The sequence below is a fragment of the Melanostigma gelatinosum genome (assembly GCF_949748355.1).
Source record: "Melanostigma gelatinosum genome assembly, chromosome: 10".
NCBI lineage: Eukaryota > Metazoa > Chordata > Actinopteri > Perciformes > Zoarcidae > Melanostigma > Melanostigma gelatinosum.
Window position 1 is genome coordinate 9,036,558 of NC_136643.1, and position 15,051 is coordinate 9,051,608.

Below are 15,051 nucleotides of genomic sequence, written 5' to 3' on the forward strand. Positions count from 1 at the left end.
TTATGATCTAGTTGGTGGTTATTAATCCTTTCATATTACAATATACTATTACTTTGATTGTACTCGGTTAGTTGGCAACTCAGTAATTTCTTGATATGTAAATGAATATCTGTAAATATAGTAGTGAGGATATTTTTCTTTTTATGAGATGCTGCAGGAGTTTCTAAAGAGGCAAATGAAGATGAGACGTGTCACGAAACACATCAGTCCAACATTTATTACAGCTATAAACTGAAAGAAACACAACTTAAAGCAGTCCTGCTCAGGTTAGATACATATATTTGACTTGCCACAAAAACACACAAGTAACACACATTCCTTTGCCTTTACTTTACCTCTAAGTTTTCCACTCCAGCTACAGGAATCCCACGGCCTGGAAGCAGTGGACACCAGGACTCTATCTTATAACAACACAGAAAGAAAGAGAGAAATTGAACACAAATGTGGTGAGGTTCACCGGTCAGGGTTACTGTGTGATATGAGAGCTTGAAACCACTTAGGTACTTTATTCAGGTAGATAAGGATGGAGCACAGAGACCCATTCACCCCATAACTGCTGTAGCAAGGATCAGGCCTACACAAAAAACTCTGGATCTTCCCCTTTGGATTTTTTTGAGAAAACTTATAATCTTTACGGATTTCTTTGTCTCTTCATTAAGTTGTATGAACTTACTGTCTTGCTTAAGGAGGAGTCAAGGTGGACTGGTGGAGCCGGTGATCGCACTGCCAATCCTCTGATTGGAGGACAATCCGCTCCATCACTGAGCCACAGCAGCAAATGACACGGTGGAGTTATTGGAAAACATCTGTTGTTTCCTCCTGTTTCTGCTTCTCCAAGGATCTCAAAAGAGTCAAATGTGCCTACTCTTCCTCCCCGTACTGTGACATCTTCTGCTCTGCCTTCCCAGACCGCAGGCTCTAGTTAGTACTTGTTGCGAGTCCTCGACCTGGACAACTTTTTATACATATCACATTACAACACTTGCATCAGCATTAAAGTTATAGTCTTGATCAAAAATAGAGAGTAGATAATGTAATTATGTCATTAGAATTTTTTGGCTGCTGTCATACGATTTCATATGCCTCTCATTCAGATTTGTGTTTGTGAGGTATAAATCTGCTAGTCGGGAGCTACCCAGCATGCATTTCTTCATGACTGTATATTACAGCGACCATTTGTAAACATCTACTCTATCAGAGTTGGAGTCTTCTTTAAACAATGATTCTAAACTGTCGGGCAACAGTTTTTACTGAAATTAATCGAAAATATGTAACAATATAACAAATATAACAACCAATAAACATAAATTTTAAGATACAGTACATTCAAGTGAGAGTTGTGTGTATTTACTGTATATAGAGAGATGTTTTTGAGTTTTGTTTGTTTTATACAGCTGGCTCTTATAAAGATGACATTTAGTTTCAGTTAATTTATACTTGGAATGATCCATTGCTACTCAATAGTTCTTAGAGAAAGCACAGTCGGACTGTATTGTATTAGAAATGAAAGCATTTGGACTGTGTGTAATCCTCCTGTGAGCCACACCTTGTTCAGTGACATGTTCCTTCATTGTGATGAACTTGGACACTTTAGTTTACTTTGACTCAATCCCACTTACATTGTCCTGTTGTAAACTCGCTAGAGCACCAAATGTGTTTCATCCCCCGGCTGAAAATAGTCCCGAATAACAGCACCATTTACTCATGGTGGAAATCATTTCATATAAACTAGTGTCCAGCTGTGTGGAGCTACTGAGCACTCTTTTGAAAATTCTCAACATACTTTGGACTTGATTTTGTCAAAATATTAACATCTGCCTTATTCTTAGTCAATGAGATACTTCTAGCCTGATATTTATTTATTTATGTTTGTCTACCAAACATTAGATCAAATTTGTAAAACAGCATGCTAAACCTTCAATTAAGCGAATCACAAAATGTTCTGAATTTCAGTATTTTAATTTAATTTTTAATTTAATTTATTAATTTCGGTTGGAACTGTGAAAATAGTCAAATGGCACAACTCTTATATTCTGAATACCGAAACAATTGCACATTGTATTTTGTTTCAGTGCTTCATAATTCACTAGTCACTCAAACCATGTCATCATCACCACTCCTGAAAGTTTGGGTGTGTATAAGTCAAAAGCAAGTGGAAAAAGGGAACTTGCGTCATCATATATTCAGAATACTACAGTAAACCAAAAACGCACTTCAGGGCGAACAGCTCTCTGTTAGCTTTTCTGTGCATGGAAGGTCTTCATGCACTTCACTCAGGGTCCACTAGACGTCAGTCTTCGATCTCTGCTGCACACGATGATGACAATGGCGTGAGAGCGTTTGAAAAAGCTTCTTATATGAAGTTTTGCATGTGGTCAGTTTACATGGAAATACAAATTACTACTGACTCAGTATCTGAAGAAAAACATCTTTTGTCTTTTGTATAAATGGGGATTCAGAGTAATGATCTTTCAGCATTATTATTATTATTATTATTATTATTATTTTTCAAACAAAGAAAGAAAGAATATTTCACCCCATTTTTTTTGGGGGGGGGGGCATAAAATGTGTCCTGCCTCATGTAAAATAAGCATACAAAACAAACTTTTCTGCATAATATTACTGTATAGTATTGCCCTGTGTGAGTGATATTTATCTTACCAATTGCTGGCATTGTGCCCCATGCAGCTTTACTTCCTGAAAGGTGTGCTCCACCTCCAGACAAAAGGTCACATGTACAGTATCTATTCCCCCAGCCGAAATGCTTTAACTGTTAGTACCGGGAGGACTGCTGCTCACTCCAGTGAGTGGAGTGAGCAGTTGAAAACTATGCACTTTTTTAAGCTACTAAAGTTACTGGGATTAGAAGATTTGTATTTATTCAATGCTTCCTCTAAAAAGAATCCAAATTAAATAAAAAGCAATGTAGAAAAATACGCATGCGCAACACAAGTTATTTCTATTAACTCCAGCTTACTTTTATCAAATTTTTCAACGAGGTCAGAATGTTCTGAAGGGCCAACACATTCTTACCCCAATGCATCAAATACCAAGCTGCTGTACTGCAGGACACAACATTGTAAATGAGCTAGGTTCACCAAAATATCAAGATGAATTCGTTGAATAATACCCAGAATTCCCTGAGTTTGAAACTTAGACGGATGTAAAAAGAGTCGTTGGGTTTTTCACTGACAAAGTTATTCAGACATTTCAGTGATCCCTCTTGGAAAGGAAACAAATAGTATGATGAAAATATATTGCAGCAGAACCAAAGGGTCTCCATTCTCTTCCACTCTGTTATCTTCCTTCTACATCAGTGGTAGAGATGACTGTGCAGAGATCTCCATTTTTCTTTCCAGAGTAGACAGAGGGGATCAGACCGAGAATAGACTGAGAACGATTCTTTTGCAGAATGTCAAGCAAGCTGCAAGGACAGAAAACTGCTTGAAACCACAAAGATACGACAGTCTGACCCAACAGGACGAAGAAAAACATGCAGAGTGATACGCGGGTGTATCCAACCCTTTCTTTGAACTTTTGTTTTACAGTTGGGCAGTTGGGTGTCAAAATGTGGAACTGTCAGATGTGAAGAGATCAGTTTGCGAGACATCATGACATTGAGCAGATGGAGAGGCTTGTATGATACAAAGATCCTGAGCGCGAGTAATCTCCTGGTGAATCATCCGTGATGCTCAAGTCAAACAATGACTTATTAATGCATCTTATAACAGGTACTCCCTGCACAATTTAGGTTTACGAGATTTACATTTCATAATTTCTTTCTCTTCTTTTTGTACAATTTAGACTTCATTTTATTGCATATAATACACTTTGTAACTCTTTCAAACATCTTTCAAAACTAACTTCAGAACCTTCAGAATCGTCTTCTTGTTATCGTCGTACCTTTTGGAACAACAATTGACAACAGCATTGTGAATGGCTGACGATTGATGCAACTATAGCTCATCATTCTTTGCCGTTTGGTTGAAGTCAGAGCAGCTGTGCAGTCGACAGAAACAAACTGGTGCATCTCTGCTCTTAGTGCACGGCTGATCAAATCTAGTTTTACACTGATGAAACCACAGCAGATGCTTTCAAGAGCATAGTCCTCTTCATCTCTCACGCAGCACGCTAGGAAAACCCTCACAGCCGCATCACTGGGAGCAGATGCATTTGTTGTATTTGGCTCTGTGGTGTACTGGGTGGTATGGTTTGTGTGTCTGTGATGTAAGTCAGCTGCATATTTAGCCATTTGCAATGCTGCAGTGCAAACGTGGAAAAATACGTGTAAAGCAGAATTAGATTGAGCCAAAAAAAATCAAGTATCCAGGTGGGAAAACTAAAACACTGAACTGGAAGATGCTAAAACACGTGGAGCAGAGGAGAACTGCACAGCGGTGTCATCATTCTTTTTGGGTTCAGCACCATGAAGGACTCGTTTCACAAGAAGGCATGTGATTCGTTGTTGGAAAAACACTTTGAAACCTAAAATGGCATTTTTATTTTTTTCAGTTTATTGAGAGTATTTTTATGGATTTATTGCATTTCATCTCTATTTAAAATTTGGAATTGTCGTTAAACAGCATGCAACTTTAATAAAAATGGATTAAAGGATGATGAAGTGTAAACCAGCACTTTCATTTTTACTATCAAAAACAGTTATTGTACACAATTATTGTAGATATCTTTACACTATAAATCTATCAATCTTTTTCATCAGTGGTGTAAATTATTGCCCTATAACCTCAAGCTACTGTGCCATCTGGCTCAAGCTGCTCTTCTCTTGTTTCGCTTGTAAACATTGCTCCACTGAATTGGATGAGAGAGGCTGATGTCAGACCCATGTAAAAGCAGGATGTGACCAGGGTTGTGTTCGTTTATGAGAGCATTAGATGAAGGGGTGAAACTGTATTACTCTCTCCACTGCACGAGCACCAAGAAGTTGAATAGTGTGATGCTTAATTTGGTGTTTGAAGTGAAAACAGAGAGGATGTGCTGGACATTGGTCCAGCTGCTGATCCTGACGACACTCGGCAGTCTGTCCTGCGCTGAGGTTAAGACAACGGTTCCAGTTTCCTGCCCAGACTACCAGACTGTGTCAAACTCAAGGCCCGCGGGCCGAATCCGGCCCGCCACGTCATTTTATGTGGCCCGCGAATCCGCCAGCAAAAGAAATATATAAATAAACAAAAGATTTTTTTATTTTTGGAAAAATAATTAAAAGTTAGACTTGAAAATAAAAGTATCCCCATGGTCGAAATTATGAGATAGAAAGTTGAAATTATGTGATAGCATGTTGTCTGTGTACCGACATTAAAACTATCACAACAGGAGAGGCAACAGCCCGAAAAGCGGTTTTCCAACGATTGAAAAAGATCGATAAAAATAATCCCAAAATTTCCACGAAGAGAAAAATTGATGCAGAGGGAAGAAAATGTAATGAAAGATGGGAAAGCGAATACATGTTTGTGCTTCAAGGAGAAAAACGGGTCTGTCTTCTGTGTTATGAGGCGTGTCGGTGATGAAGGATACAATTCACGTCGCATTTTGACACCAAACACGGAGCTAAATTTAGCCTCCAAGAAAAACATCAAATTGTCCAAGAATTAAAAGGCAGACTGCAATCACAGCAGAATATATTTACACAGCTACAGCCCAGTGCATGCTGAAGGTATGTGAGCAGTGCTCCGACCAGATACAGACTTTTACAAATGTCAGTTTGTGAAGAAACACCATCGCAGACCGAGTTCATGAACCAGCAGCAATCTAACAACACAGCTCGCTAAGAGACGAGCAGGTACTTGTGTTTTTAATGAACTGTTGATGAAAGCACAGACAATACGGATACATCATCTATCCATGTTTATCAGACCTGACTCTCAATGAGGAGCTCTTGGATGCAGCTGCCATGCACAGGACGACGACAGGGAGGAACATTAGTGATGCAGAGAGGTGACACAAACAGCTTTGAACAAAGTGTAATAACTTGTGTTTGATATTTGTCTTTGTTATTTTCTTTAATAGTTTGATCTTTGATAGAGTAATGTGGGTTTCTTAACCCTCAATTAAAATGATTTATGTTATAACAGAAATGTGTTTAAATATCATTTTTAATTTATATAACTGCATGTACAATATTTTTACACTTGAATAAACAATAATCAAATGCAGAGAGTTATTTAACAATATGTTAGGGAGAAGTTAGTTACACAATCTTACAGTTACAACCGGCCCTTTGAGGGCGACCGTGATGCTGATGTGGCCCAGAGTGAAAATGAGTTAGACAGCCTGCCTTAGATGGATGAGTTTCATAACACAACTGTCATGAGCAAGTGTATCACTATTAGATTTTACGTTATTCTTGTTGCCGATTCATGATAGAAGTCTTCAATTTGGTAGAATTGTGTGAAACTACTTTCTCTGTTTGGACTGTGTCTGTAGTGGAGAGCAGGGCAATCTTTCAATGAGAGGTTCGGCGGTTCGATTCCCGGCTCTGGCTACGCTAGTTGCATGTCGATGTGTCCTTGAGCAAGACGCTGGCTAAAACTATTTTCATGCGAAGTAATACTGTCAGAATGAAACCATTACTAGCACACTACAACTGTTTTGTTGAAAAAATTTTATTTTAAAAACTGACCACAGAGTACTATCGATACAAAACGTATAAAAAGTACAAAAAGCATTTTTCAAAAATAACTTGAGATGACAATATTTGAGTTGGCAGTAATTGGCACTGTGGGTATGATTCAGAATACAAAATGGTCGCGTCTTAGCAGAGCGCATTCAAGGCATTGACTTCACATTGAAATGATTACATGGTTTACAACCTTCATTGGGACTCTGGAACAGCGATGACACCAATCCACAAAAAATCTGCACTTTCAGACGTGAAACATCAACCAAACAGTATGTTTCCCTAATTTAGCTTGAAGATATAATTAAATCCAGGTCCGTACGGAAAAATGAAGTGTTTGCTGGCCAGAGACGATGTGCAAATAAAGACATAAGCTGCAGGTTGTCCATATTTTTTTGAAAATGCAAATAAATGGTTGCAGTTGAACACAAATTGTACCGAACCACTTTCAGAACCCACCGGTCTACAGACTGTTTGTAGGGAACTAAGTCAGCAGTAAATGTCATTCGTTTAAAGTCAAAATCATGTCTGCCACAGTGACAAGAGCCGCTCGTCGGTACCACAATACTCACTAATACAAAAATAAAGAATAGTTCAAATACATGTTTAAACAAAGCAAGACGATATCAAGAGTTACATGTTTTTCAAGCATTACCCAGGTTTGTTTGTTCCTTTGGACAGAGGCTCCCCCCCCCCCCCCCAAGTGTGTTCCAGTTACCATCGAAGCACCAGGCTTGGGAATGCTGACTGGTGCGGTGCCAACATTGTCAAAACAATTGAAGGAAAAAAAAGATTTGATACACACTTGAGAGAAGCCTTTGTATGAATATTAACTGTTCAAAAAGTCTTCATCAGCACAACAATCGCTCCAGTACCTTTCTTCTACGAGTGGTGCGTTTGTCCGTTAACCTTTTTTTTTTTTGCATCTCACTCACCGATTCACTTCCTCACAAAAGTACAAGTTAACAGTTTAAACATGTTTTTTTGCACTACAACGGGCCATAACGTAACAAAATGCCATAAAACAAGAGTTCCAGTTTAGGTCTAAGGCAAACTTGAGATGCATTCACTGTGGACTTCCAACTGACGACAAACTCTTTAAAAAAAAAGAAGAAAAAAAAAAAAGACTAATCGCTCTAAAGTCTCATAATAGAAAATATAAAAACAAATAGCTGCCCTGAGGGAGAAGTACATGATAACCAGAAACCGTTCTTGCTGCACGACGGTAGTTTGTAAGCACTTTGGATCTTCAGACAGGCGTCTCAAGTATTGCTGGGTTCGAAACGGCCGCTCTCCTCCTCGTTTGACTCGATGCTCGACCGCGACTGGTCGTAACACTGGAAGGCTTAGACTGACTTCATCCACCTCACGCACATGTAATGTCTCACACACACACACTTTGATTCCCTTATGTCCTCTCGCTGATCCTGATGTGAATTCAAGTCTACAGTGTCAGCTGGGCTCGTGAGAACCTATGCACGGAGACCTGTGTACAGAGAGATGGTGTCAGTGAAGCATTTCAAATTGATCCACAAAGTCAAGATTAAAAATCAAAAGCACGAACTTATACAACAAAAAAAGGATCAAGAAGCCTCACCTTTCTCACAGGTACTGCTCTGCTTCTCCTGGGCAAAGTTTAGTCTGTTCTGCTCTACCGCGGTGCCGTTGGACTCGGGGCTGCTGCTGCGCGACGGGCTGCTCTCCCCATTCTGATACGCCAAGTCCAGATGCTGCTGGGCCAGTTTCAGGTGCCTCCGCAGCCTCTCCAGCTCTCGCGACGACGCCTCGTCCCCGAACGACTCGCGACCTGAGTCTCCCAGGTTGTCCCTGAAGCTCATTTTCCCCGACGGGTCCTTCTTCAGGGCCGTGTTGTAGCCCGGGGGCGCCGACGGCTGGCGGCAGATGGAGGACCTTTGGCTGGACGGGGCCGTGTGCCGGGGGCTGGGAGGCCGCGGCACGCAAAAGCAGTCCCGGATGCCACTGATGCCGAGGTGAAGGATCTCCAGCAGGGTGAAGAGCAGACACAGGGCGCTGACGGCGTACATGATGAGCAGGAAGATGGTTTTCTCCGTGGGGCGGGAGACAAAGCAGTCCACCGTGTGCGGGCAGGGGGAGCGCGTGCACACGTATGACGGCACCACCTCCAGCCCGTAAAGGATGTACTGCCCAAACAGGAACGAGACCTCGAAGGTGGCGCGCGACAGCAGCTGAAACACGTAGATCTTCATCAGGCCGTCGCGCTTGATGCGCCGCCGCCCGTCGTGCTTTTTGCTGGGCTTCTCCGCCACCGGCTTCTCCTTGTCCGGCTCGATCTCCTCCTCCTCCAGGATCATGGGGTCCTCCTCCCCGTTGTCCTCCGCTTCCTCGTAGTCCCGGTTGGCGCCGCGGTTCACAATCGGCATCCGCTTCCTGTTCCGCGGCTGGTAGTCGCTGTCCTCCATGCGGGCTATCTTGTGCATGGCGAAGCCGAGGTACATGATGGTGGGGGTGGTGATCATAATCACCTGGAACACCCAGAAGCGGATGTGCGACAGCGGCGCGAACGCATCGTAGCACACGTTCTCGCAACCGGGCTGATTAGTGTTGCACACGAATTTGCTCTGTTCATCGTAGTAGATGGACTCGCCGCCTACGGCGGTCAGCACGATGCGGAAGACGATGAGGAGGGTGAGCCAGATTTTGCCCACAAAGGTGGAGTGGTTGGAAATCTCATCCAGCAGACGCGTGAGGAAGCTCCAGCTCATTTTGCCTCTGGAACGGAAGGGAACCTCTCACACCTGGCAGAAGAGGAGGAAAGAAATTCAAATCAGACGATGAAATGATAAGAGGTAAACAACAGTAAAAGGAGAGCACGTGATGGTAATATTTAGTTCTCATTGAAATTTAGTCTCAATAACAAAACATTTGACATGAAAACTAATTAATACGCCCATTCTTTTAGCAAATCAGTACGCGAATGTGACCTGGCCCATATTGTGCGTGTGTGTGTGCCCTGAAGGAAAATTATCAACAACAGCTTGTGTTGCCGAGGGTTACGTTGCACCTATACTTCATGAAGGTTACAAAATAAATCGCAATCACTTTTATTGGCACTTTGTCATCAACAGCACATAACGACTTCACTCCTTCTGCTGACCTTTCACAATAAAAGCACTAGACATTTACACTGCATTAAGAGGCAACTCAGCAAAATAGATTAATATAAAGTTATATAGCCTAATAGCTCGTCTGAGTGTTTTTCTTTTTTGCACATAGAACGGGGAAACGAGATCCAATCACCACCGGTCACTCTCGACGCATTCCAGTGCCAGGTGTGAACAGGGTCATTGACTCCCATGTGTTTGCACCAGATAGCCACATGGGGGGGCTATTGTGTCACTGCTACAAAGCTGAGACGTCCCAGGACAACCATCGCTGCCATGAGAAAGGGGCATGCTCAGACAGACATCCCCTGAGAAGGTCCCAGACTGCCATGTAAAAAGACTGAAGTGATGACTTCACTTCAAGTGAAGGAGGCAAGGTGCTCGGGGCGTCATCACACTAATGAAAAAGCTCATGAGCTCCGGTGTTCAGAGTGTTGCGTCACGGTCCGACTAAAAGATTGCCAAAACAGCGTAATGAGCCGACAGTAAAAAAAAAACAAGAAAGAGGCAACGAGGAGTTCCTGTGGTTTGGTTTCACACCATCTGTGACCAACCTCATAAACAACTTCTGAGTAATTAACCGCTGCCGTAAACTTGCCAGGCTCTCTACAACAGTCTTTGTGATTTACAAGATTACACCACTTCATCTCCCACCTTCAGACCCAGTTCACAACTCTCACATCCGGAGTTGTATTTTGTGAAATCACAAATCTTTGAATCTGCGTTGTCCGTCCAGAGAAACTCTGCAGTGGCTAAACTCAGATTACCACAAGATGAAGCAGGGATCAAGTATGGCACATTTGGGAATTCTTGGCTGTGGCTGGCACAGAACAGGATATTAATGTTTTTAACAATATGTTTTTACCAGTAGTGGTAGCATATTTAATCTCTTTAAAGTTCCTGCCTGGTTTGTACCCGAGGAAAGGACAATGAGGAGGAAACCTTAAACCTTAAAGTAGCAATGCTATGAACAAAATAGACTCTACAGACGAACACAAAGCTTAAGGGCTATGAAAAACTATGCAATGACAACGATTGTCAAACCAAATCTAAATCTCTACATTGTATTGCAAGCCGAAATATGAATAATTTACAATGTTTGCACAGGAACAACACTAGCTGGATCTAAATAAGACATGCAGAAGGGACAACACATTTGCAGGTTCAAGAACACCTACATCCGTAACCAAATCATTATCTGCAATGTGAACGCAAAGACCTGTTCTTGTTTAGATGACTGGAATGATGGTCTTCTTAAAAATAAAAAAATAAAAAAATAAAAATAAGTCTTTCCTGTTTCAAGACCAGCTGCTTCATCCATTTTGCTAAATTAATCTATAGAAGAACTATGAGTCAAACAAATATAGTCTGTGTAAATATGAAAGACACTCTGATGAAGTTACATAAACGTATTTTTAAACCTCAACAACAGGACCAGCAACCTTCTTCACTCACTTCCAGTGCAACAGTGTAATATTCAGTGTAATTCAGCAGAAACGTTTTGAAGACCGATAACGCCGTACAGCTTAATAAAAAAAGAGACCACGTACTTTGGAACAATCCCATAAAACGTAACACTGTGCAGCTTTTACAGATGATACATCAGCTCCAAGTGCTCCAGCAGAGATCCAAAGAGCGCTTTGTATCGACTCCCAGGTGTGAATGGGAGTGCTGTATGAATGCTTGGCGTTAGTTAGGGAGGAAACTGTCCTTAGAAAAATAAAGAGTAAGAATAAGGCACAACCAGTTGCCATTGTGTGACAGCTGAGAACAACCTGCTTTAAGTGAACTCACTTCTTGACCCGGTGGCTCCACCAGACTCTCTGAGGTGATCATTGATTGACTGATACACGTTTCTCCACAAATGTCCTGTGCTAGTTGTTTGGTGCGGGTCTCCTACCTACTGCTCACAAAGACTGCCGTTGTCATTATCGTTCATCTGTGGCTTTCTGCAGCGCTGCATGCGATACTGCATCCTGCAGCTACACCTGACGACTGCAAGGTCGGGTTTCCACATTGAGATAACTGACAAAAGCCCCCATTCAGTGGACGCTTGTGGTTTTCAAACTGAACGTGGATACGGAGGACTTTTTCTCGCAACAAATAAAATGTTATACATGGTGAAATCGAAGTTTGCGAGTCACTGCAGAGCTTTACGTTATCGGCTTTATTGTGACATAATCATCAAATGACCTAAAATGTCAGACTGCAACAGACGTCAAAGTTAACACTAGGTACACTTTGCCGCGTGTAATCTAGGTTAACGGTTGCGAGTTGCCCCCAAGCCACTGTCAGAGCCGACATCCATGCCCAAAGAAAACCACAGGCCCACATCTCTGAGAGAATGTGTGCCATGTTTGCTTTTAAAAAGCACACAGAGGGAGGGGAATAATCTGACTTTAAAGCTGATGTCTGCAACTCGTTCCTAAAATATTGTATTTGTCGTCATTTCCATAGGCATGTCGGGCCTGGTGTGTTTGTGCCGCTCCTCTGTCTCGTTGCTCTTACTGTCAGGGCAAACAACATGTGTTCACAGAGGAACTTTTAGGGCAATACCAATATTGATACTTGACATATTCTGATGAGGATCGTTACATGCACAACTGAACATTTTGGATTGGATTGTTACTCACTGGCCTGGCGAATTTATCACTATGACTACAACTGAATATATAAACATAAAAAGTTTGCATGGCTTCTATAATGTTAATATCTTGAAGCTTGAGTACCGGTATTCCCAAATAAGAAAAACTCTGTGGAAGTCTGTCTAAAGTCCATCAAATACACAACAATCTGTGTCATCAATTCTGACCGTGCTTCCTACTCACATTACATGTCAATGTTTATGCACCATCTTCGGAGGCATCATCTGTCTGTGGCACTTCAAACCCGTGTGTCTGAGTAGGCTATGGAGTGGTCTCACCGACGTCACGATCTCCTTAGTTACGAGGTCTGTCCGCCATGTTGGAGTACATACAGATCCTACATGGCGGCGAGTAAACAAGGAAGTGCGGCGAAAATACCATACTTTGAATCACTGGATAGTGCATCAAAGGTTCGCTACCTGGCCAAATTGAAGGTTATTGGTAACTTGGATCCCTATACGATGAGTGCAGATGGTTTCAGTGCCGATCCTACTTATCTTCCATCGGTAAACTACGCCAACATCTACACGTATCTCGTGAACACCCCGAGTCCTTACACAAAAGACGAGTTGGAGTGCTACAAAGGGCTCGACGCTTATAATCAGTTTGTCAGTGGATGGGTCCGAGACGTCAAAGCAACGGTCGTCGAGAATTCTCATCTCGTCATTGGAAGAGTAAATATATACAGATCTGGTCAGATATTTAGCAATATTCAATGTTTACTCAGTGCAAACAGACACGTGTGTTTGTTTACATTGTACATGCACGTCATTGTGTGCGTGTGTGTAGGAATTCACTTTCAACTAACTCCTAACTTCACCCCCCCCACACACATATATATATATATATATATATGATCTGACGTTAAACTCATATCAAGCAATGCTGAGGCTGCATCTCTGTGTTCCGCCTGTTGTACACGCTCGACACGTCTCTGGCACCGACTGCTGTCACGGGCCGATGAAGCTTCTGTAACCTTCTCATGTCCAAGTTTAATTTATATTTCCTTTATTAAATACTGTTCACAAACGAATTAGTAAATAAAATCACTGACCACTTATAAAGTGATCCGCACATACTCTAGTGTACGCCAAATTCCATTCCTTTATATCTCGAGAGATGCGTGACAGCCATTTCTCGCGACGTCGCTTGGATAGCTCCTTCGTGTCATTTCCTTGATGTGTAATGACCGCTGGCAAACGAAAGAATGATTTCTTGTCTATCAGCTCTGCTGCCACAACCAAAGACAGCACAAAAGTTCACCACCGATAGGTTATGCGACTCAGCCGTGCATGCCAGTGGCTTTGTGTGTACTCCAACATGGCCGACAGCTAAACTGTGACGTCACACGAGACCACTCCATAGGAGCAAAGTGAAGCGGCAGTGTCTCCACACTGATGAGCGCTGCAGAACAGAGGGGCTTTTGTGGCTCTCACATCTGGGAGGCTAGTTATGGCCATCCCTCCCGTATCCCAAAGCTCTACAGCTGAGAGGCCCTGCGCTCAGAGAGGAAACCAGGAGAGAAAAAATGACCTGCATGGGGGGGTCAAACTGGGGAGTGACTGACTGGTAAAACTAAGAGGGGGGGGAAGGTAATTCACCCTTCATATCACCACGAGACATAATTCCATAAACGCTGTAGAAACTATGTTGGGCCAGAACATACGCTGTAGGTCACGCTCTGATAAGGCGCTTTAATTATTTAGACACTAAAAATGTTTAGTGGACAACTACATTAATCAAATTTACGCGAACCACACGAGAAAAAAAATCCTCCGCGTGGCTAACGGCACCGCGCACGACTCCACATGCGCCACATATTGATGGTTAATTGACGCGTTGCTCCATCACCAACCCGTGTCGACATAGTCGAGAAGCCAGTATGCCGTAACTTGCTAATCATTTCAGAAATGTGGTCGAATTCGCGTGCTTGGATTAGCGCTGCGTCCTGCCAGCCTGTGTGCGTGAATTTATGTTGACGTTCGTGTTAAAACAATACGTCTGCCTGGCCCTGGGTTTGTGAATACCGGTTATGAAAATAGCCGAAATTAAGCTAGCAACTTAGGAAAAAAGCTACTCCGTTCCTCCCCAAAGTTAAAGATATAACTTGGGTTAAAGCACCGTTGTTAGCGAAGGCTAAAGACCTACGTGGTGGTGTTGCCGCGTTATCGCGATTTGTTTGTTTGTGTGCGTTATCTTACCGTCAGTCGTGATTTTGGGTCCTCCTGCTTTGACGCGGTGGCTTCTCGAAGTTCTCGCTTATCTCGAGAGCTTTTCCTCCGCTTTATCTTTGTTAAAATAAAGCCCTCCCGCTCTAATATTAAGACATTCAGTTTTTTTTCCTTTCCGCGAGGAGCCCGTTTCCTTCTCCAGTTGTGTGCTGTACTGCGGGGTGAGGACAAAGAATATTCCCTAACACCCCCCTCCTTCTCCTTCTCCTTCTCCTCCTCCTCCTCTTTTCCCCCTCCCAGTTTCAGCCAGGCACCCCACCCCCTTGTCTGCACAGAGTGGAGGAAAACTGCCAGCATTCCTGATGCAATCCTTTCTGCTGTAACTTTACCCTGGACTCTGAGACTGAGAATAACCTATGGCTCCAGAAGGACTCAAAAGGCAAATTATAATAATAATA

At 42.5% G+C, this 15,051-nt stretch overlaps 1 protein-coding gene across 1 annotated transcript; it reads right to left on the reverse strand.

Annotated features, from left to right (window-relative positions):
- Positions 1-6,618: 6,618 nt before the first annotated feature.
- Positions 6,619-14,799, reverse strand: gjc4b (gap junction protein gamma 4b). Its single transcript, XM_079276508.1, has 3 exons — positions 14,624-14,799; positions 8,232-9,411; positions 6,619-8,120 (listed from the first exon to the last, which is right to left on the reverse strand). Exons 2-3 carry the CDS (start codon positions 9,376-9,378, stop codon positions 8,107-8,109), a joined length of 1,161 nt encoding a protein of 386 aa, XP_079132634.1. The 5' UTR covers positions 9,379-9,411; positions 14,624-14,799; the 3' UTR covers positions 6,619-8,106.
- Positions 14,800-15,051: the final 252 nt, after the last annotated feature.